At 36.7% G+C, this 25,568-nt stretch overlaps 1 protein-coding gene across 2 annotated transcripts; it reads right to left on the bottom strand.

Moving 5' to 3' along the window:
• Positions 1-22,531: 22,531 nt before the first annotated feature.
• Positions 22,532-25,219, bottom strand: LOC111899639 (APO protein 2, chloroplastic). 2 transcript variants are annotated; one of them, XM_023895484.3, is made up of 4 exons: positions 24,873-25,219; positions 24,055-24,188; positions 23,636-23,949; positions 22,532-23,492 (listed from the first exon to the last, which is right to left on the bottom strand). In XM_023895484.3, the coding sequence occupies exons 2-4, from the start codon at positions 24,184-24,186 to the stop codon at positions 22,661-22,663; spliced, it is 1,278 nt and encodes a 425-aa protein (XP_023751252.1). In that variant the 5' UTR covers positions 24,187-24,188; positions 24,873-25,219; the 3' UTR covers positions 22,532-22,660. The 2 variants fall into 2 exon arrangements, with proteins under 2 accessions (XP_023751252.1, XP_023751251.1); XM_023895483.3 differs by having other exon boundaries at positions 24,055-24,194; positions 24,873-25,218.
• Positions 25,220-25,568: the final 349 nt, after the last annotated feature.

The raw sequence follows: 25,568 nt of genomic DNA, 5'->3' as shown, positions 1-25,568 counted from the left end.
CCTCATATGAGTCTTATCCTAAGCCCTTAATTTCCTATATTACAATTCAGGTTACCTCAAGTACCCCCTTAGGATATCTTGGTCAAAGACAAAGGTCAAAAAGTCAAGGTCAACGGCCCGAGTTGCCCCAACTCGCCGAGTTGTTCCTTCAACTCGCCGTGTTTTTCCATTTAACTGCAAAGTCGGGAAAAACTAATCCAACTTGCCGATTCCGCTCAAAACCCAACAACTTAATACAATAAGCACTTAATCCAGAAGGACTTGACCCCAAAATCTAGATCTGACTCCCTTAAGCTGGAAAACCACGTAAAGTTGCCAACTTTATGTTCATGCATGTCTAAATGAAGCTCTTAAGCTTAAAATGGACTTAAGAATTGACTTAATGCATGCATGACATCAAAATCCTCATAAAGCTCGCAACTTTAAGCCAAATGAGGCCACAAAATGGCTAGATCTAAAATGACAACCCATAAAACACTCAAATCCTTGGACAATCCATCAAAGAATCCAATAATCAAGATAAAACCCCAAAAGAAGAGATCTAATCAATGAAGAAGCAAGGTACAACCTTTATACCTCAAAGAGACTGCAATAAGTGGGGAAGTTTTGGATCTAAAGCCTTTCCACCAAGATAGACACCTTCACTTCAAGGCTCCTTCAAGAGCATACCAAAAATCAACACTCAAAGCTCTCCACAAGCCCACACACTCAAATATGGAAGATGATACTCAAATTTAGGGTTTCTTGAAATAGGAGGCTGGTAAGGAGACCAGCCAAGGCACTTAAGGCCTTTAAATATGGTGCAACACCCTGAAAATTAGGGTTTCCTTCCCAGCTGCCAACTCGCCGAGTTGTTTCATTAAGTCCTGCGGCCATAACATTCCTCAACACATCGACTTAAGGCTACCCAACTCGCCGAGTTCGACTGGAAAATCATACAAAAGATAATTATTATACCTAGAAGTCGGATGTTACAGGTACCTTGATCAGTGCACCACGTACGGCCTAGCCTAGCGATGTGTTTTAATTTCACTAAAAGCTTTAATATTTATAAAACCTGAGTAATTTTAACTAGCTAAAACATAAATAGGCAATGTACCTAGTCACATAATAGTATAGTAAAATCAAGTAGGGTGTTGAAATAATGGAAAGAAAATTTTAACAAGAAAATAACTACTATTAATTAAACTAAAGAAAATAACCAATATTAGGGTAGGAGTGGGGGTTACTAATTTTGCAAGATCAACAACTTAAATCAAGATGTTTCTAACATCAAACTAGCAATAGTTATTCATGACTTCTAGGAAGTCTTGGATAATTTAAACATATATATCTGATTATATAACAGGTCAAGCAATATTCCGATAAATATAGTGATATTTTATTTAAAGCTAGTTTAAACATTTGAAAATCCAAGGCTAAAGGAGTCACCTATTATGATCTAGAAGTCTCATGTTTTATGGAATGAACACCTTTAAGCCCAAGAAATCTACTAAATTCCACATAGATGGATCTTGTTTCTTTTGTGAAGAAACTGGACACTGAAAGAGGATTTACTCTAATCATTTGGAAAGAAAGTATGGAAGAGCCTAGTACTTCTTGTATCTACTAGATAAAACTCATATTTTTCATATAACACTTAGGTACTTGGTACTTAAATATTAATCTAATATTTGTAAATGGCTTGCAAACATTTACTGAAGAGTAACCAAGCTGAGCACAATCAAGTAGGAACTACACTCTCGGAGTTTAATTTATTATTTATGCTTAGAACAAAAATTACTTGTAATGTAAAACAATATTTTTTTGGAACAAAGTGTGTTTTAATTTAGCATGTCTAAATTTATGTCTCGGTTATTCAAATGTTTGATCATTTACTTAATTGTTTTTTCATAACGATGATATTCATATTATAAAATGATTAACTTCTATTTATGAGACTAGATCTCTTAATAGAGTTATGAAGTATATATCAACATTTCATAAATAAAACTAAGTTCTATATGCAAGCACTTTTGACTTAAACTTGTTTTAAGTCAAAGTTATCTTTGACATTGTTATCTTTATTATATAAATGGCATTCACATATTCCAACTTCAAGAAAATGATATTTGAAGGCAAATAATGTAGTTTATTTGACAAATCTGAACCTTATGTATATGTAAAGGATTCCCAATGATATTTTCACTAAAGTGTAGAGACAATAATTAAGGAACTAAACACTTTGGTATATGACTTCCTTTCTAATTAATGTTTGAGATTAAGCACAAGATACCAAATCAACTTTATTAACAGCTATAGTAGTTTTAATTATATTTTACATGGTAAAGCATAATTGTGAAATCTTTGTTGAAGGTAAGTTGAGATACAAACCAGTAAGAACCATCTAAGGCCTTAATTATAATAAAGAATGAATTAAATCTTACTTGGTATGATTTACTTTCTAATCGGTAGAAATATCCTCCTTAAATCTTTATTTTGGGATAATACTTCAATCACTATTAATTGTATCTTGAATACAAATACCAATTAATAAGTAGATTAAACATTTTATAAGACTTAGTATGGAAAGGCTCCATCCTCATCTTACTAAATGTTTTATGGATTTGAAGTTGATGTTGGATTAAAGCTTCTAAACCCAAAATCTACTAAATACATATTTTTATAATACTCTAAATGTGGCTTAGATCATCATATGCAAACCCACCAAGAATAAGTTCTCTTATTCCTGTGAAAGCCAAGTTAGTAGAAAGCAAGATTCTAATGACAAAGCAAGTGGGAGGTACATGGAACTTGAAGCAGCTCAAGAACCATAACCATATGTAGTAATAATTGGCACTAGTTTTAACAAGGATTGTTAAACTTGAATAATAGTTATTCACAAACACAAATTCTTCGCATTAATCATCTATGACTTGAGAAATGTGGAATCTCTCATTGATGAGCTTTTATTGATGGTTTCTGGAAAATCCATCAAATACCATGATGCTATGTCAGATCTCAAATCTGATAAATGACTTAGAGTCATGAACATGAGATGTAATCTATGTATTAGAATCAAGTATGAGCTTGATTAAAATTTATCTCTATAGCAAGGCTAGAAGGATAAAATGATTCTTCTAGAAAGAATAAATTACATGAATAACCATACACATTTAAAGCAAGACTTGTTATAAAAGGTTTTTCTCATACTCATGTTATTGACTATGGTCCTCATAATACTCATCACATTGACTATGATCAAACCTTTTTCACACGTAGCTATGATTAGATCAACATGGGTATTATTTGCTATAAATTCATATTCTTAATATGAGATATAGTAAATAGATTTCAAGAAAGACCGTTTTTCTTAATAGACATGTACTGGAAGATATCTATATAAATTAGGCTGGAGGTTTTCTTAATCCATGTTATCCTAACAAAATGTGTAGAGCTTGAGATCCACTTCTGGATATCAAGCAAACATCTCAATATTGTAATCATTGTTTTATGTAAAACCACAAGGTGTGTTTTTATATTAAAAAGAATAGAACATGTGTGTTTACTAAGAACTAGTGGGAGCATAGTGAAATTCCTAATATTGTATGAATGAGACTTACTTAATCATTTGCAATCACATTCTGACTAAGCAAGGCTGTTTTCACCTTGACTCGCAAAGCGTTTCTAAAATGAAAGACTTAGGAAGAAGAAGATACATTCTTGGAATGTAAAATCTATAAGAGATTGATAAAATGAATGTTAAAAGTTTCATGTCCTTATACATATATTGGCAATATCTTGAAAGGGATCAAGACACAAGATTCTTTTGGAGAATTCTTGACATTGTCATATGACACCATTTTGAGCTAGCCTCAAAAGTACATAGCTTATAGGTTTGAACTAGACGAAATTATTTATATGCTATTTGCTTGACAAATGAACTCACCATTTACGCCATATTATGCATAAGACATGGTATTTAAACATGTTGTAAGCATGTCATAGGATACTAATTGAATGCATGGTTAAGTCACTAGATGACTAAGAAAACATTATAAGAGTACTTTAGAAGAACTAAGAGAATATATATGGGACAATTAGTTTAGAAAGGATCTTAACGGAAAGAACTACTCAAGATGTTAATTTCTAAACAGATATATATATATATATATATATATATATATATATATATATATAATTATGAATTATAATTGGATTTTTTTACTTCATTATGGAATGAAAGTAAAGTTTTGTTGGAATGAGGTCCAAGCAAAACATAATGATACAATCTACTACAAAAAAAGAATACACTACTTTAGAAGTTGAATTCGAATATGATTGGATGAATGGATCATTGAAAACCTATGTTGATTTCTATCATTCAAGGATCACATAGAAATATTTGTGACTTTGAGAGTATACTTAATCAAGTTAATAGACTCTATGTCACAAAAGAACACCAATCATATTCTCTAATATATTTAATTGTACTTAGAGTAAAGTTAAGTATGGAGATGATAGTATTCACATAATTCACACAAATTGAATTTTGTCAGATCCATTGATAAAGTCATTCTTTTGAGCTAAGTATGAATGGTCACACTTTAGTTACAAGACTTTATTATATATTCTAGAAGTGGATTTTTTATTTGGATTTAGTATTTGGATATTGGAACATTATAACAAATTGCATTAGATAATGTTATGATATATTGGGATATAGTCATCATATTAATACTTGTTGTGTTCTATATTAACATGTTTAATCCATGAACAATGTTATTATTCAAAAAGTTTATAGTCGGTTATAATTGCGGGAGTAATTTTGAAGTAAGACTAATATGAATTGGATTGGCTGAATCTCACTAGATGAAAGTAGGCAAGTGGTTGTAACCAAGTTTCATAGGTACTTGTCAGAGAACTAGTATTGAACTGACCTGCATCAAGATCATCTCATGGATCTCTATCATGAATGATACTTGATTAAAAGGTACTATCTTTGTATCCTTCAAACCTGAGATACATAGTGGGACTTAAGTGTAGGGAATACTATGGTTTGAAATGGTCAAATGTTGTTCCTTAACCGGGCAATTATAAAAGCCTTTTTCAGTTATGGTGTGAACTATGCAAGAGGCTTATGTAGTCTAGATGGGATTTGTTCCTCTTATGTGTTAAGAGTTAAACATCTAACGCGCTTTACAAAAATTTGAACAACTAATGATATTGATTCTGATCCGAATCTCATGTTTAGCATTATGTCTGTAACAAAGGGATAATTGATAAACTTACCTTATACACCAATTGTAGCTTTGAGCTTTTTGGCAATTGGGCGTTGATAGAATGGCACAAACAATTGTATGGTCTTAGGGGCAGTGAAATGTTGCTAGCCGTTCACCACTGTCTATATCAATCTAATATGAGTCTTGCGCAAGTGGGAGATTGAAAGATCTAGTATACTCAAGAGTCATATTAAAGTGAAATTGTTAAATAACATATGATAATAATGGGTCACACTAACAACAACTAGATACAATTAATTATTTATTAGAAACTGATTTTAATAAATATTCAATAAAACTCTTATAATTAAATTGGAAATTATTTGTTTCATGGAAATAATAATTTTCATTAGCAAGTAACATTATATTATTTCATATGGTATGAATTAATAAGTCATGCACAACTTTTTGGAGTAGTTGAATACGTTTTGTCATTTAAGTAAAAGACAAAGTTTATATTTTATAAACCTTGAGTTTATAAAATTTAAACTAACTTTCTTCTTCTTTATGCAATTTTCGAGATTTGCATAAAAAGAAGAAGTGTATGACTTGTCTACTCATGCTTTAAAGGCATGAGAGAAATGCTTATGACAATGGGGACAAGTTTTCTTAAAGTGCTAATGACTAATGGTTAATAACTTCACTTTATGCATATAAATAAGAGGGCTTGCATTTGGCAAGAGTGATCATTCATTCTTCTCTTCTCCATTGCCGAGAGCTCTCTAGGAGACTCTCCCTCTCTTCTTTGCTTTGAGTTATTGAAGATTACTTGCATATCTTTTGCTTTATTGAAGTTTATATTGATTATGAACTTCAAGCGTTAGGGTTTAAATGTAAAAAGCACCAAATATCTTAATAAAGAAGCAAAATACAGATAAATTTACTTAAATATTGCTTAGAATATATGAATAAATATAGTAATATCACCCAACAAGGCCCAAAATCAAATTACACCCAAATGGACTTCCAGTCCTCGATTCAACCTCTTGGACCAATATACCTTATTCCTTTCGGGACCAGTTTCCAACTCCAGAGTCACAAGGCTCCTCTTGATCTAACAAAGTTTGTTATTCTGAAATAAGATACATCCCAAAAGTGGGTGTTACACGATAAGTTGCCATTTTTAAAGTCGTTGGCTCGAGTTTTCCCATCCAGAGAATGTGGGGCTCTTCATTGCTCATATGCTTTATATTTCACTCCAGATCCCTTAAAGTATGAAAATTTTTTGGTATATGGAAGATTTGCAATAGAACCAAAAAATTGTTGATTTTTATCAGGCGAAACATTTTTCAGCTTCTTAAATATTTTTCTTTTTTTGGTACACTTAGTAGAAATCATCTCCGCCTCCATACGCTTGCCTCTTTTAAGCTCCTTTGATGTATCGTCACATAATATTTTGTCTAAAACCGATCAATGAGTTTGTGAATCACCAAAAGAGTTCTGTAGGCCACTTAGAACTCATACGCCATTGTCCTTCTACTCATCCATTAAAATGCCACGACTTATAATAACTACCTTTCTAAACACTGAAGGTTTATTATATCACCATGTAAACCACTCAAAATGGAAACCTCAAAATAAGCTAAATGAAAACCCATATAAGGCCATAAATACATCGCTTTGAAACTTCGGAAATCATACTCTGATATTGACTACCACCTTCCAAAACTACCTCCAGTAACCGCTCTCAACAAGGAACACTTCCATAAAAATGAAGCGAGTACACAAACCCCTTCTGCAAGATAAAGCTCAACGAATACCCAAATCTGAAGACCATACCCATCAAGGATTCTAATACTCACTTAACCTAATGATAAGTTACTACAATGTCACTGATCTCCTAAACATATCAGTGAGCGAAGGCTTAATATCTTGTCATATTTGAACTCTTACCCCATATTAGGCATACTTCCTTCATAAAAGGTCGTTAAAGTTACAACTATGAACTTTATGGTTCATAATTCTTAGACTGGTCGATATCCACTAACGAATACATTACTAACATATATTTTTCTTACTAACTATACATAACATGATGATTCCCCTGAGACATCTATCTCAATTAATGCCATACTGGGAACTGATCGTTTCCCCCGAAGGGTCTATCATGATCATCCAAACCTCGACTAATTCCCCTGAAGGGTCTATCATGGTCAAGCATACTAGTCCTTGTCCACCCTACCTATGGAAAACTGAACACAAAACCTATGTAACACATGATGTAAACATAATGGGTTAGACCCAAATAAGTCACATGCCTGCTTGTTCACGATAAGTCATGACACAATAAGGACATTTGAATTATAATATTTGGGTACAACATCATTCTTTTTATCATCCCTCCTAACATTTTTCAAATGGAAAACCCGTCCGGCTAATAGGAAATAGCGAAGACCAATTGGGGTTCCACCTATATTTGCTAACATACATCCATTCTTCTCCATGAGACTGTTGTAACATCCTAAAATTTAAGACCATGTTCTTAAATTAATAAAGTAAATAAATGAAAAATGATTTATATAGTTAAATCATCAAGTGATAATCTTATCATTAGTTCATATGAATTTTGGAAGTTTACAAGTAAAAATAATAACATTTTAAAAGTTAAAGGGCCAAAAGTGTCAAATTGGCAGAGTGAGTTGACCAAAGGGTTGACTTAGTTAGTGGAAAGGACTATAAAAGTTTTATAATGGATGGGGAAGGGCTTACTATGCCAAAACTTAAGTCGAAATCATAAATATTGAAGTTTGGTAGGTTTTAGCCAAAACATAGAAACTTGAAGGACCAAATATGGAAAATCCGAAAATAAGAATGTGTGACAACCATCAATTTTCGGTCAAGTCAAAGTCAACTGAAGTCAACAAGTCAAACCGTTCGACTCAATTTGCCCGTTGGTACTAGAGTTTACGATATGTAATCTCTAAACAACTTGCTATTCTAATGAGAGATCATAAATCGAAAAGTGCATACATCTAGATCTCCTTAACCTAAAATTGTGGTAAGTGACGAGCCAAACCGATAAAACAATGTTGCATACTCATCGAGAGTGTGTAAGATCCTTAAACAAGGCTTAACAGGGTTTACGGACCTTGCATTGTGAAGCCGGACACTCACATTTGTCACACACAAAACCTCTCTCAATCGTTTTCACTCTATCTCACTTTAATCAAGGATCTCTCCCAAATCTCTCCAAGTATGTGAAATCTCACCCAAATCTCTCTAATTATGTGAAATCTCTCCCAAAACTCTCTTTGTATGAGAAATCTCTCCAAGAATGTGAAATCTCTCCCAAATCTCTCTAAGTATGTGAAATCTCTCCCAAAACTCTCTTTGTATGATAAATCTCTCCAAGAATGTGAAATCTCTCCCAAATCTCTCTAAGTATGTGAAATCTCTCCCAAAGAGAGGATGATTGTAGCCAAGCATCGATTGACAGAGCTGCAAGGTGCATCGACTTTGCCTCAGGCATCGCAAGGGACGGATCGTCGTAAGTAGAGTTCATACCGCTCACAATACCTTGTAAATTAGGTTCGTGAGTATGCGTTGGTGCTACTCTATTCTAGGCGTAAGCACGACACTATGATTTAAGCGGTCATACTAAACGAGAGATCTAGTTGCTATCAAAACTTTTCCATGCATGGATGTGAGGTAAACCTACACCTAGGTCAAAAATTTTCGCTGAAACCATAATTACTAGAGTCATATTAACAAGATGGGCTTAGGATATACCTAACAGACTCGAAGGTTTATTTAGTCTTAGTTATATAACTAAGCATACTTCAACTGGTCATAATAAGGAACTAGCTCGGGTCAAGTATAAGGTTTCACTTGGATACATAATTACTGAAATACATGAGTTTACCATACAAAGGATCTCGTTATGAATTCTTTTCAGAACACCCTTAACGACCGAATTACGTTACAAATCGATATAAGATAAACTTAGTTAGAAAAGTCGTTACGTATAGCCATTCTAAAAACTCATTATCGTCTCACCTTTAAACAAATTGTTGAGAAGTTCCTTCTTCATAGACCTATGGGGTGCGATCGTTCAGGCACTAATACACCGGGCCCATCAAAAATCCTCAGCCAAGCGTGTTCGGACAAACATGATTCTAAGATGAGTAAAGCTTAACGCCCGTATGAAACCTACTCCTTCCCACTGCCATAACTCCATTTCAAGAACGTTAGCGGAAACACTAGGAATAGTACAGTAATGTGCAAAAATTTATATGCATAAATATAAATCATAAGGATGCACTTAAGATAATCATTTCCACTAACGAAGTTGTTTTCATCATGAAACAGAGTTATGTCATCACCAAGAGGCAACCAACCAACTAGCAAGGCACCAACTCTGCAGATAGACTCTGCTACTTTTCAGGCTGCAGTCACGGCAGCCGTGACAGCCATCATGGCACAATTCAATACTAACAACACCTGCAGAGATGGAAGCGGTACTAAAAATACAGATTGTGGTAACAGTCAGGGACACCAACGGGTGTCTACCAACGAAAATACCTCAGGCCACAAACCTACGAACAAGAAGCGAAAGTTTTGGAACAAAAAGGAGCTCAACTAATCCCAAAGATCCGCTAAAAGACAACAACCCATGGCCACCCTACAATTACGACAGCAGTCACAACACATGCCTCGACATCAGCCACAACATCTACCGCTCAAGCATCAGACAAGAAATATATGGGAGCGCTCCCAAAGTGTAACAAGTGTAACTACCATCACACAGGGGCTTGCCGAATTTTACACTGTAGCAACTGCAACAGGAAAGGACATACCATCCGTTTCTGTAAGGCCCCGACCCAACATCTCCCTTCAATCACCAGCGCCAAGGTAGACCCAGTATGCTACTTATGCGGTGAAACGGGACACTTCAAGAGAGAGTGTCCAACCGATAAGAATGACGGAGGAGTGTGACAAACGAACCAACAAGGGTAATAGGGAACCATATTAGGACTTTTGTAATGTTTCCAACGACAAAAACATTTAAGTACCATATGTTTGTAATGAATTTGGTATGCTTGCTAAAGTCACCGTCTTTCTAAAAAGTAGTTAAAATACTCTCTCTCATTCAAATCAAACCAAAGACATTCATATATGACCTTAGGATCATTACCTGTAAGATGTGATGACTTTGTACATACATCGGGGTTAATTATAATCAAAATACCGAAGTCTTGAAACAAATAATTCCATCCTGACTCCTATTACATGTCTAGTAGTAAGAATTGAGTGGGGCCACCCACTCGACGATTTCACCAACATCAACTTGCATACGACGTTCATATACCGCTCGATCGTAGGGAGACCTGTCAGGGATCATGATATCAAGTATCATTACTGGCTATCGAAACACACCCACTACTAATGCTAGACATTGTGGTATGAATCATCTATAGTAATAATAACATCAAACCAAAACGGAACACACGGAAAAGAAACACAAGATACTCTATCACTCTAGTGATCTCTTCTTACGAATACAGCTTAACACATGTTATCTAAAAATATATTGTTGTCATCATCCAATTTTGATTGATATAGCCCTCATCTTCCCAATTTAACGACTACAGAAGGACCCTTCACCTAACCCCCCCCCCCCCCTGAATATCGAAACCTTCGTCTCTTATAAACATCCAGCACGGACCTCCGGGTCATCCCTTGCTGTGAAACTCCAAAACACGCACCAGAGGAGTGTTATACTTCCCGAAACCTTATCACAAGTATTTATAGGAGACCTTCGGGAATGTCACGCATGTAGCAGACAAGGTTCAAGCACAGAAGCTTCGGACGGATACGGTTAGTCTACCACTACTACGTGTATACGTGAGGATAATGTATAATTAAGATTCTACAGACACTGGATGTGTGCTTCCGCCCTATTTCCTGTTCCATGTTTGGTTGTGGACTTGGGGCAGAGTCACTCATCCAACTGTCTTGCCAATCTTAAGCACATACGACCTATATGCGCAAGTTAATGATAGATGGACCAGGTACAAGTCCTTCCATGAACTTCGGGCTAAGGTTGCCCAGGAGGACGAGTGAATGTCCTACCATCCGAAAAGGCCTAGTCGCGTAAACCAAACTCACATGCTTCCTATCGAGCTACAAGAACTGTCAGGACAAACCTGTCGAACTACTCAACAATGAAATTGAAGAACTAAGCTTCTCACCCTGGAGAACTCCGATCTTATTCTTCAAATAGAAAGACAAATTGCTCGTAGACCCATCGATCTCATAGGCCCCGACAATATCTCCAATAGAAACCTTTACTATCTGCCTCGCATAGACGAATAGGCCGACCAACCGCAAGGAACGAGGTACCCTTCAGGAATTATACCTGAGATCTGAGTATCACCAGTCGTGAGTATTGGAGAAGGATGTCCGAGGACAATCCTCCAAGTTTGATGCGGGCGCTACAAGTTCGTAGTGATACCCCTCGGATAGGACCAACCCACTCGCAGTCTTCATGAACTTAATGAATAGGATATGTCATTCTTACTAAGATCAGTTCCTCATTGTCATTGTAAATGACTTGCTTATCTACCCTCGTAGTAAGAAGGAACCCAAGGAGAGCAGCTACAACAAACTGCGGAAACAATACGATCAAAGATACCTTACCTGAAGTTCTCTAGATACGAGTTTTGGAATTGAAGAGTCAAAATTCCTAAGACACACTACTATTGATGTGGAAATTCTTGAGGACCCTTTCAATTAATCAAAACCATTGAGAGATTGTCAGCACCAAAGGCGTCGACGGGAACACGCCGAAATTCTGGGTCTCGCTGACCTACCGTCTTAGTCCCTAGAGAACTTCTCGCAAATTACGGAACCCCCTTACGACTTTGACCCTGAAGGGAGCAACCTTTGACTGGGAAGAGAAGCAAGAGGGAGAAACCTTTAGAACTCCAGAATAAGAGACCAAATTCCTCTGGAAGCCTCACTCTGGGAAGGCTTAGTATGCTTCGGAAAGCGTTGAAAGCCAAAATCCCAGATAATTATGCCTTTCGAGATTCTTGTCAGAATCAGCCCTGTAACTCGCTACTTCAATCTACTCCCGCGAGCTTGGTAAAGTACATTCTACCCGACACGTCCCGAACTTGCAGAAGTATTTATCCGACAGGACTCTTGTAATCCCCCTCGACGAGATCGAGTTCCACAAGAGCCTCACCATCGTGGAAGAACCGTAGTGACCATGGACCGAGAGGTCAAGCGGACGAAACAACGACGCTTCCCATTAGTGAAAGTTCACTGGAATACTAACCAAGAACCTGGAGTCACTTGGGAGTGCGAGAATCAGTCGATTAGGAAGTATCCCGACTTCTTGGCTCGATTATTCATGCCTACTCCTTGCCTAAATTCAAATTTCGGGACAAAATTCCCTCTAACGGGGGGATGATGTGACAACTGTCAATTTCCGGTCAAGTCAAAGTCAACTGAAGTCAACAAGTCAAACCATTTGACTCAATTTGCCCGTGGGTACTAGATTTTACGATATGTAATCTCTAAACAACTCGCTATTCTAATGAGAGATCATAAATCGAAAAGTACATACATCTAGATCTCTTTAACCTAAAACTGTGGTAAGTGACGAGCCAACCCGATAAAACAATGTTGCATACTCATCGGGAGTGTGTAAGATCCTTAAACAAGGCTTAACAGGGTTTACGGACCTTGCATTGTGAAGACGGACACTCACATTTGTCACACGCAAAACCTCTCTCAATCATTTTCACTCTATCTCGCTTTAATCGAGGATCTCTCCCAAATCTCTCCAAGTATGTGAAATCTCTCCTAAATCTCTCTAAGTATGTGAAATCTCTCCCAAAACTCTCTTTGTATGAGAAATCTCTCCAAGAATGTGAAATCTCTCCCAAATCTCTCTAAGTATGTGAAATCTCTCCCAAAACTCTCTTTGTATGAGAAATCTCTCCAAGAATGTGAAATCTCTCCCAAATCTCTCTAAGTATGTGAAATCTCTCCCAAAACTCTCTTTGTATGAGAAATCTCTCCAAGAATGTGAAATCTCTCCCAAATCTCTCTAAGTATGTGAAATCTCTCCCAAAACTCTCTTTGTATGAGAAATCTCTCCAAGAATATGAAATCTCTCCCAAATCTCTCTAAGTATGTGAAATCTCTCCCAAATCTCTCTCAAAAGTTCCCATAACTTTTGCAGTCATTCGGGTCATTCCGACCCTTAACCGGGTCAAAAACGGCTTGAAACGGGGTAAAAAAGAGTAAAATAGGCTTAAGGACCCGAAACCCCTCTTAAGGAGCCGAAACCCCTCTTAGGGCCGAAAGTCCTCTTAGGGACCGAACCCGAAGGCTACTGAACCGAACCTAAAGCTACTGTTCATTCAGTCTATTTTGCTCCTGATGACTTCGGACCGAACCTCCCTTCGCTTCTTGTTGTCTCGCCTCAACTCGCTTCGGACCCAGCACCAGAAGGGACCGAACCTTCGGCCCCCTTACGAGAAGCCTCGCTGGAAGACCATTTCCTTCCGGTTTTCGACTACGACTTCATTTTAGCTTCGTTTTTAATTATTTTAACGCGGGATTTTCACCCAAAACTTTATTTTAACATATAACGCCCCATATTTATTAATTATCCACGTTTTTTGGGATAAACCTTATCCAAGAAGAGTGGGTGAAGTACAAGAGGTGGAGTGTTGACTTTCCTTTATTCTATGACACAAGCAACCACTCCCATACCCACTCCATGTCACTATTCACCATCAGCCATACCTAGTCATTTCATGGTACTTTTCCCACCATTTTTCAGCCACACACTTGGTCAAGGGTAAGAAAACCCTCCTCTTTCCTCACACTTCTCTCATTTTCTCATTCTTTCACCAAGAAGACCAAACTCTTTTCCTCTCAAACTTCCTCCCTCAAATTCGAGATTCAAGGCTGATTATCAAGCTTTCTCACACTCTTGGTAAGTATAATTCATCCTCCATATGATTATTTCACTTCCCTCTTTCTCAAATCAATGATTCCTTACACAAACATCATCACATTCTTGTTAGATCTTCGAATCTTCAAGTGATTCTTCAAGTGTTCTTGAGTTGGACACTTCTCTTCTTCAACACTCATCTACTAAAACTACTCAAGGTGAGTTTATACCCCTACATTTTCATGTTTTCTCAAGTTTTTAGGGGGGGGGAATACAAGTTAAAACACCAAGAACATAACTAAAATTTTCTAACAGCTTTCATCAGAAAAGTTGGACTCCATTCACGGACTGTTTTGGACAACTTGAAAATTTTTGTTTGAAAATCTGTTTTAGTTGTAAGTAGTTCTAGTTCTTAGCTTTAAAATGACTACTTTCACATCTCCATACGATTTTTCTACAATTTATGGTGATTTTTACAAAACTGCCTATCATTTCAAACACCAATCCGGACCAGTCTGTGATTATGGACTTTTTCACCCAAGTTGGAGGTCATTAAAAATCATGATAAAAATTATGAGTAAACTAGACACATTTTGGGAACTCTCAGAATTTGTGGATTTAGTTTCCGACTTCGTATGATTTTTCTATGACTTTTCTAAAACAGTGCAGAAAGGTTAAAAATTAGTTAACAGCATATAACTTTCATAACACTTTGTATAATGTTGAGCAAAGTGTATAACAATAAGCTCTAAATATTGAATGTGTTTCCTTGTCAGTTTATCATCATAAACTGAAACCTAGTCATTCATGATAAGATTATCCATTCATTTAGAACACGTATATTAAGCTATAATAAGCATAGTTTATGGATTCATAACACAAATGCGTTTTTATAAAAGAGTTCTTATACATTACAAACGTTTTGGATAAACTATAATAGGTATGGTTTATGTTTCCATTAACACAACAAACACATTTCGGAAGGTTTTATTCCCACAGAAAAAGGTTTTACACTCTTGCACACCACACGTAAACTTGTTAACCTAAATTGTGAGACAATCTCTTTCCGTACGTCCGAGTGCGAAATCTGAATTCCTGGTAGTTATAATCAGAGTCTCCTAGAGGGAGAACGTGATAGTTGTGTATAGATCTATATTGGGTTAGACACCCCACACCTAAGCTGCATGCAACAGCTAGACCGGCAGGTCTATGGTGACAAGTGTCATTTCAGTTTCGCGACGCCTGAGAAACGTCATGGCAGGTTCATTCAGTCATTAGTATGGTTATAGCGGCTCACATAGGGATTTAACAACATAAAGTTTACAGGGATTTTCATAAATAAAAAGGGGTCATATGTTAATTTAAAATCACTTTTTATATCAATAATTACAGATATTATGGTATATTTTCAGTCTTGGTATTTAAGACCACACATCATTCATTACGGGATTTTTCTCAAATCAGAAAGGGTTTTACGCCAATTTAAAACCACATTTATATCTTTAAGTATGACAAATACTTGTTCATTTCAGTCCTGGTATTTGGGACTACATAACTTTTATAAGGAAAATATTGGATTTTTCTTGGTAACATACATCTCCTTACAAAGATCGATTTTCAAACTCTTACTGTCAAAAGCTTATGAACTCACCAACCTTTGTGTTGAAACTTTTCAAAACTACTTGTATTCTCAGGAATTCAGTGAAAACAGGAAATCAACAACGTTTTGAGGATGGGACGATAAATCGTCAAACAGTTCATTTTGTATCATAATGTAATTGATTCGAATCATGTAAACATATACTTTGGTGTAACTTTTTCAATTATATTTATGATGGTTGTATTTACTTTGAGCACTATTATACTCGTTGTTGTGATACTCTACATGAAGTCCTCCAACCCCGGACGTTTCCGCCATCCTTGGTTTGGGGTGTGACAGAATGCATCCTCTCCATTTTTAGCCATATATGAACTATGGGAGGATAAGAGAGGAAGTGAAATGGCGATTCAAGCTCAATAGAAACCCTAGGAGTCGATCTCAAGCCTTTTTGGTTCATTTGGTGCAAATTGTGAAGAAATCAAGTGGTTTACTGTATACTTTCTTCCTCCGTTAATGTAAAATTAGAGTTTCATCTATGGATTGGAGTTATGTATGATTTTCATCTCATTTAATGATTACGGTTTGGTTTTCTAACCTCCCTTAAGTTTTTTTGATGATCACAATCTCAATCCAATCATCCCATTGATGGATTTGAGGATTTGGGTGAAAACCCTCATGAACCCTAGAAATCCAAATTGGAGATTTCTTGTTTATATGTTAATTTTGGATTAGATTCTATGACCTAGATGATATTTGATTGCAACAAATCTAATTGGAATGCTAAAATTCATCCATGATGGGAGAATCATGTTCAAGATTAAATGGAAATGGAATTGAGGACAATATGATGAAAACATTGGAATCCTTTGTAGTTGAGCAATTGATGAGTAAAGAAAGTTCATAATCATGAATGGATACTCTTGAAATTATTTGAATTCAAAATATAAAGTGTTTCTTGATTCCTAGATTGATAAATGGGGTTATTGGCTATAAGGGGAAATTAGGAAAGTTAGAATGGAATTGGACATTCCATAACTACATTAAAGAATTAAAATGAGATTTGTGTAATGTTAAGTACTTGGCAACACCCAATGATGTATTAGATGATTTGGGAATAAGTCTTATTGGTTTAAGTGTGTTATTGAGCATCATGAACTCTTAACCCTTTCAATTGAGTGATTATAAGCATTTAGAGTGTAATAATGGAATTGAGGATTCCACTGTAAAATAAAACACTTGCAATGGGGTTGGTTATGGTTTCATGTACTTAACAACATTCGTTTGGATGATCAATAAGTGGGGAACAAGTTTTGAGAACTTTGGATTGTGCAATTAGAAGTTAGACTAGTTAAACTTTCAACTAAACTTAAGGATCATTATATCCTTAATGGTTTCAGTGAGCATTTAATGGATTAAGTGGGGTGTGTTTAGATGATAAAACACATCCTAATCATGTGTGAGAACATAAATAAATGGCACAAAGTGAATGGGAAAAGGGTCTTTAAGAACTATGCAAAGTAGAGTGTTATATTGAGAAAATTTGAGAGGTTTGTGTATGCATACCTCATTCCATGACCGTGAAATGGCAAGGCAAATCATTCCACGGGCGTGGAATGCCTTGATCAATGTCATGTAATTTTTTTCGTAACTTTTGCATATAGACTCGGATTTACGCGTGGTTTTCGCCTGCGTTCATATTTTTACATAAGGAATGAGATGAAACAATAAAATTTAGTAATGGAACCTATGAAGGGTGCTTTGGTCATTTTAATGACTTATGTCCATGTTATATAAGTGTTGTTTGAGAGTGTTGCTCTAAGGAAATGAACTAGAAGAGGACTAGCTAAACTACATGTGATTAAGGTGAGTACATGTTGGAATTTTTCCCACTTTGGGGTGCATGGAAAAATGATTTTATGATAATGAAATGAAATGTTTTGACATATGAAATGTTTTGAAAAAGAAAGTGTTAAATGTTTTAGAAAGAATGTTTTGAAAGAATGCCTTGAAGGCAAGAATGTTTTTGAAAGCAAAGAACGTTTTGGAAGAATGAATGTTTTGATAACGTCTTGAAATGTTTTAAAACATAGATGCTTTAAGTATGGAAATAAGTATTTTGATACTAACGTATGAAATGTGTAAAGCATCAAATGTAATGACAAGAAAGGGAAATGTAATGAAAAGAATTGGAAAGTAATGGAAAAAATTGGAAAGTATTGGAAAGAATATATTGCTCGAACCATGATGACCCTGTAACGGGATCTAGAGGAATCTACTAGGATGGCGCCTTCCCCTTCGCGAAGTAGATGTCCTAGTTAGCACGATGCCTTGGTGGATTGATTTGTTATTTCCACCTTGGTCTAGACTTGGGGGTACCCTAAATATAAAAATTGGCAACAATTTAATATCATAATTAGCCCTTATACAAGAGAAAGAAATGTAGAAAGATGGAGGACTCAAGGGAGGGGGAAGATCAATCGTTCCCTACTATTAATGTTTAAGGGGAAGGAACACTCTTCGAATTTAATGTAGAGTTGGCTAAAGATAATGGTAAAAGCGACGTTCCTGTGGAGACAAACACTGGGTCAAAATTTGACTTGGTCAAAGCAGGATGTTTTGGGCCATTTTCAAATGGGCCAATTAATATCGGGGGCAGGAAACTTCCTAATTCATTTGGGCCTGTTGAGAACACGGATGGAGAACCAAATCCGGATATAGACCTCATAATTGATGAATCACTCACGAAGAAGAGGCGGTATTTTCCCCCTTCCCAAATCGACTTGAATAATAATCCTGATGGTTCTCTCTTCTCTGATGTTGCTCATACGGTGGAAATCGATACTATGGAATTAAATTGTCATTCTCCTCCCATAGATATGGGAGATAAGATCCATGGAGGGTCGGAAAGAAACGAGATAGACTTAATAGTTGAGATTGGCAAGTTGGTTGACGTTGACATTGAAGTTGGTAACGAGATTCTAGAAGAGGTAATGGGTGTTGACGGTGAGATTCATCTACCCCAATGAACGTGATATCTTTAAATGTAAGGGGTATAGGAGAGGCTCACAAGCAAAGTTGGGTGAGGAGCTTATGTTCGGCACATCAAATTTCGGTGGCTTGTATTCAGGAATCACAATTGGGGTTAGTTTCGTCGCTCTAGTTAAATATCAGAAACTGTTGGGGCAACAACAACTTTGGGTATGAATTAATTGAAGCAACGGGTAGATCTGGAGGAGTAATCACAATATGGGATGATGAGGTCTTTACGTTTTTGGAGTCAATTAAATCTAGACACTTCCTAATTGTATTTGGGAGATATGTGGGCAAAAACATCAACATTGCAATAGTAAATATATACGCTCCGTAGGCCCCGGTCGAAAAGAGAAGGTTATGGGAAGAACTAGCTCGAATTAAATCAAATAGAGTGTCAATGTGGATTTTTACTGGAGATTTTAACACAGTCAGGAATAAGGAGGAGAGAAAAAATTTGAGATTCTGCCATGTATCTGCGGATGATTTCAACCAATTCATAAGTTCAAACGTTTTATACGATCTGAGAATGGGAGGCTCATAATTCACATACTTTAGACCTGATGATGGAGGAAAGTTGAGTAAACTGGACAAATTTCTGTTTTGTGATCAATTTATGGAGTCTTTTCCTGGAACATCGGTGACGGTCCTGCCTAGAGATTTGTCTGACCATAGTCCAATTATGATGAAAACGGATTGCGAGGATTTTGGCCCGAGACCATTTAGATTTTTCAATTCTTGGATGTATCGCAGGGGATTCCATGAAGTGGTGTCAAGAGCGTGGGCGGAGTTTAGGGGATTTGGATGTGCTGATTCTTTTTTAGCAGCTAAACTCCGTTTCCTTAAAGCAGAAATAAAGAAATGGCGAGACTCAAATTTTGACAAAGAAAATGGGGAGTTAATTGAGTGCAGGAGTAAAATAGCACAAATTGATTGATACAAACGCGGAGCTGAGACCACTACTGGCGCACGAAATTGGGAACAGATCAAAATATCTGAGTAAAATTATTGAAATTGAAAAAGTGAGAGCCATGGATATGAAGCAGAAGGCAAAAGTGAAGTGGTTGGTTGATGGGGACGAAAACACTTCCTTTTTTCACGGATTTGTAAATAATCAGAATAAGAGGAACCACATACATGGTCTGTTGATAAATGGACAATGGGATTCAAATCCTGCTGTCATAAAAAAACGAGGTTTTTTGTTTCTTTTCTTTGAAATTCGAAGAGAAATGGAAGAGTCGGCCAAAGATTCGTAGCAGCAGATTTAAAAGACTTTCGGTGGAGGAGAGTTGCTCGCTGGAGAGGACTTTCACAATTGAGGAAATAAAGCATGCAATATGTTGTTGTGGATCGGACAAAGCACCGGGACCGGACGGATTTACGTTCCAATTTTTTAAATTCTATTGGAATATTATAAATGAATATATTATGAGATTTGTTAAGTCCTTCGAGCAGAGGGGGAGATTTTCCAAGGGATGTAACTCGTCGTTCATATCCCTTGCGGCTAAGATTAAGGATCTGCTATCCTTAAATGACTATAGACCAATTAGCCTTATTGGTGCTTTATACAAGATTGTTGCAAAAGTCTTGGCGAATCGGGTGAAAGAATGTATCGGTTGTTGTATCGATGAGGTGCAATCGACATTTGTGGAAGGAAGGAGTATCCTAGAGGGTCCTTTGATCGTAAACGAATTATGCTTGTGGGTAAAAAGAACCGATCGGAAGATGTTATTATTTAAAGTGGACTTCAATAAGGCGTTTGACTCGGTAAATTGGGAGTATCTTGACTCGATAATGGAACAAATGAACTTTGGATCGAAATGGAGAAGATGGATAAATGGGTGTCTAGAATCCGCTAGAGCCTCGGTATTGGTCAATGGCAGTCCGACAATGGAGTTTTCTATGTCTAAAGGAGTGAGGCAGGGCGACCCGTTATCACCTTTCCTCTTTATATTGGCAATGGAAGGTCTAAATGTTATGATGAAGGCGGCCACAGAAAAAGGGGTGTTTGATGGAGTTCCCATTCCCAACTCTAACATTTTTATTTCTCATTTGTTTTATGCAGACGATGCTTTATTTATTGGAGACTGGTCAAAGAAAAACATCTCCAATTTGGCTAGAATCCTGAGATGTTTCCATATCGTATCAGGGTTGAAAGTAAACTTCAACAAGTCAAAGGTATTTGGTGTTGGTGTAGCACACTCGGAGGTATGCAGTTGGGCGAACCCATTGGGTTGTGACCCATCATCCCTTCCATTCATCTATCTTAGGGTTCCAATTGGAGAAAATATGAACAAAAAAAAAAAAAAAAAAAAAAAAAAAAAAAAAAAAACCCTGGAAGCCGATTATAGATAAATTTCGGTCCAAACTCGCAATGTGGAAGGCTAAGACGTTGAGTTTTAGCGGAAGGATGACTCTAGCTAAATCAGTTCTAGGAAATCTCCCAACGTTCTACTTCTCTCTATTCGCGACCCCAATAGGTGTAATTGAAGAATTAGAAAAGATCCAAAGACAATTCATATGGGGAGGAGGAGCTGAAAAGGCAAAGGTTCATTGGGTCAACTGGGAGAAAATGACGGCTCCAAAGGAAGTAGGAGGAGCAGGCTTGGGCTCTCTTAGAAATCTGAATTTGGCCCTACTAGCAAAAGGGTGGTGGAAGTTCAAATCAAGACCACAATCTTTTTGGGCTCAAATCATTATCGGGATTCATAATCACACAAACAGACCTTGGTACTGTTTTTCAAAACATAAAGTGAGCGGGGTCTGGTCAGGCATCGATAGGGGGAAGAACGGCTTATGGAAACTAAATATGGAGGCGAAGGATATCTTATACTCAAATGATGGGGGAATGTCATGGAGATCTGATTTCGTGGTGGATGGGACCTTTAATGTCGCTAAACTTCGGAGTCAGCTAGATAGGGCGTCACATCCAATTAGTGATGGAGAGTTTTGGTGGCTAAACTCAGCCCCAAAAAAAGTAGTGAGTTTTATATGGCGTGCGAAACAGGGACGGATTCCATCGGCAGAAGAGTTACAAAAAAGGAACATCCCAATTCCTTCCACAACGTGCAGGATGTGTACGAACACTGTAGAATCGACAAATCACATCCTCACATCTTGTCCCTTGGCGAGAGACACGATAAACTTGGTGCTTAGTTGGTGTGGCCTTCCAGCCAAACAGTTTTTAAGTGTTAATGAAGTCTTAGATTTTGCTCGGACTTGGAGTCATTGCCCAAAGAAGAAGGAGATGTTGGCTTGTATCATATATGGAGCACTGTGGAGCCTGTGGAGGGAGAGGAATGATCGGATAGTCGAAGGTGTGACTTCAAAACCGGCGAAGATTCTAGATTCTATAAAAATTATTGTGTTTACTTGGCGGAAATATATAGGAAGCATAGAGGTGATAGTGTCGATTGGGATAAGTGGTGTATATCACCTATGAGTTGTATATAGTTTCCGGTCCCTAGCATCTTGCTAGGGTCACCATTCTAATATAATTGCCGGTTCAGTCAAAAAAAAAAAAAAAAAAAAAAAAAAAAAAAAAAAAAAAAAAACTAATAACTTTTGAGTTAACAACCTTGGGTGAATCCAAAACTAATAACAACCTTAGGTCTTAATTAATTAAATAGTTAACTAATTAAATAGATAAGTTTACATAATTATGCTGATGTAAACTTATCGAAATATCACTTTTTTAATTAATTAATTAATTATGCTAATGTAAACTTATCGAAATGTCACTTTTTTAATTAATTAATTATGATATCTACTACCGAATAATTATTTATATCACAATTACTATACCTCATTTTCTCTCAAACTAATAAATACAAATCAAAACCAAACATATGGAATTCAGACCACCATTTCCGCTTCTCTAACACTACTAGGAATTCCAACATCTAACCTCATTGTCCCCTTATACTGTTCCGGCACGGCGGCACCACCCTGCACACACATCTCCACCACCGCCGGAGCCTGACCATAAAAGTTCCTCAGCTCCTTCTGCAACAAGGGTTCCGCCATGTTCGGGACATGCCACACGTATCTTGGCGGTATCAAGTCATCAAGAACCGCCGACTGCCACCCGTGTTGCCCATTCCGTTGCTGATGCTTGTAGGCCCCACAATTCTGTGCTTTATGACCCGTGGGACCCACATGGATCTCCGGGCAGTACCCACAAACTCTCACCGGATACATCTTCATCAACCTTTTCGCCCCTCCCCTCATTTTCTCCCACATTTTGAGTGTCTCTTCTGCAAGTAAACTTGTCTCCTCTTCATTACAAGGTGCCACGATCTCCCAATCCGGTATTTCGGTAACCAACTCCGGAATTGGTGATTCCGGTGTTGGATCTGGGAGTTCGCTTTCGTCAGCATCGACGAATTCGCTTTTACCGATACGGATTATGGGTTTTCTTCTTCGTTTTGTGGGGTATTTTGGTAATTCGACTCCCGCTTGAATGCATAGCTCGATTAAAGCCGGGATTCGAGGGACTGAGAATCTTTCTTCATGTGGGATACGTTTTCCCAAACGATCGTAAAGGTGGTAGGCTTCAATTTGGACGATTATGTCCTCCACAATCGCATCTACCCACTCATGTTTTCCCTTCCGAATTGACGAATTTTGCCCTTGACATGACCTAAATGGATGGCCTATAGGGCCAACGTGTATTTCATTGCAATACCTATCAAAAAAGAAAGATATGAAACATATCAACTTCAAAACAAATATTACAGAACATGACATGACAGTACAAGACAGTACATGATATGACATGACAGTACAGTACATGATATGACATGACAGTATATAATATGACAGTATTACTTGCAGGCTTGTACTGGGACTACTTTTAGTAGCCTTTTGAGATTGTTAATCAATGAAGTTCTTGCATTCAACACTGCATATGCAAGAGGAATCATGCTTTGAACAAGCAACCCGTTTTTAGGAGGCGGAGGGCCGCCTCTTTTAGGTTGGTCTTTTCTGTTCTTCATCCTCTGCCTGGCGGCTCGCCGGAGCTCCACAATTGGTACAGGAAATGGCTTTTTTTCTTTTTTGGAATAGTAACGTGGCAAATCAACATTTTGAGGATTATTACTGCATCTAATGACTAATGATTGTCTCGATTTCTTGCCACTATACTGTAAAAAAAAATAGTCAAAAACTCAACATTATCATTCAATTTGCAACACAACAATGGTTAGTGTGCAGTTGGAAATCCAAATATTATTATACATATGACTTACCTTTGAAGAATCAAGAAATTTGAAGCTTTGTGATGGATTGGATCTCAAAATTCCCACTTTAGGAGGTATAACTCTTTGGCTACATGAAAGGAAAGTAGTTCCCAACTCAGGAGAAACCAAACTGCAACTCATATCTGTTACTGAATGGAAACAACAAGTAAGATTATAGTTAATACATATATATATACACAGTAACAGCATCAAAACTTTCAAAGCTATCACATTCTATTTTATTTTTAGTTAGTTTTTCCCATCAGCACAAAAATGGCGGAGAAATTTAATAGGAATTATCATTATCTGGCTAATTGTCATCGTACAACGAGTGAGATGGCAAACGGGCAACAAGCTGCCGTTAAGCCTTTTTGAATGGTAAAACTAATTCTTAAAGACTACATCCTCCTCAGATCTAGGAGATATAACATTACTATATTACTATGATAAAAACAGCTCAAACATAGAAAATGTTACTTCTCTTCGATTCTAGGTTATTTTATTCACAAACTACTTGTCATTCATGAATCTTGATAACCAGATGGTTATCACAATGTTGTAGCATACCTGCGCATCAAACTAGTACATGTTCCTTCACATATACACTAACACAACTAAGATACTTCGCTTTTCATGAATCAAAACCCAATTTTAATAAAGAAATGTGGATGATCATACAGTAGAAGTAGAAATTGACGCAATCGGAAAAAAAAAATGGAAAATAACAAACCATACGGTAGAAGTAGAAGTACAAACGAGATACAGTAACAAACGGAATGGAAAAGAACTCGGAAGTCGGAACTAGAAACAGTAGAAAAAAAAAAAACCTCTTGAAATTCGAAATCCGTTAGTGCACTGCTTGGTGCTTGCGTCAACGCTTCTTCCTCTTTGTCAAATAGAAATGGAGGATGAAAGGGACTGTTTTGAGCGGCGGAGACGGGGGAGTTGGGGTGGCTGGAGCGTGGTGGACCGTTGCGATTAGGGTTTTAGGGCGTGAGTAGTACGTGACGCCGTGGGTGGGAGACGATGGATGGGAGGGAAGGGAAGGGGTTCTCGGGGGATTTTATCCACACGCCTATATACACAGTGTTACACTAATGTAAAGTAAACAACTTGTGAAAGATGACGCAGTCTGTATCAGTGTATCATTTTTCTTTCGTTTGTAAAAAAAAAAAAACAATTTCTTATGTTTAATTTTTTTTATTGAACGATATTTTGTTTTTGTTAATATACTGACAGCTTTTTTTTTCTTTCGTTTCAGTTTTAGTGACAGCTTTTTTTTTTTTTCTTTTTCTTTTTTTCACTTTAAGAGTTCAAATTTCTTTAGTGAATTTGTTTTTTTTTTTAAGCAAACCCTTTCTTTAAAAAAATGGGTTTAGAATTTTTATTTGAAAATAAAAGTTACCAATAAAAGTCAATTAACATTTAAATAAAAAAATTTAATTATTATAACAAACACGTTATGGCTATTTTTTTTAAATCAACTAATTAAATCCGTATATTTTTTATATGATTTTATATAT

The sequence above is a fragment of the Lactuca sativa genome, chromosome 4 (assembly GCF_002870075.4).
Source record: "Lactuca sativa cultivar Salinas chromosome 4, Lsat_Salinas_v11, whole genome shotgun sequence".
Taxonomy (NCBI): Eukaryota; Viridiplantae; Streptophyta; class Magnoliopsida; order Asterales; family Asteraceae; genus Lactuca; species Lactuca sativa.
This window is presented reverse-complemented; position numbering and strand designations above follow the sequence as displayed.

Coding starts and splice junctions, on each gene's coding strand:
- LOC111899639 (XM_023895484.3), bottom strand. CDS start 24,186: ATGAGTTGCAGTTTGGTTTCTCCTGAGTTGGGAACTACTTTCCTTTCA. Junction 23,950..24,054: donor AATTTCTTGATTCTTCAAAG/GTAAGTCATATG, acceptor TTTTTTTTACAG/TATAGTGGCAAGAAATCGAG. Junction 23,493..23,635: donor GTCCCAGTACAAGCCTGCAA/GTAATACTGTCA, acceptor CTTTTTTGATAG/GTATTGCAATGAAATACACG.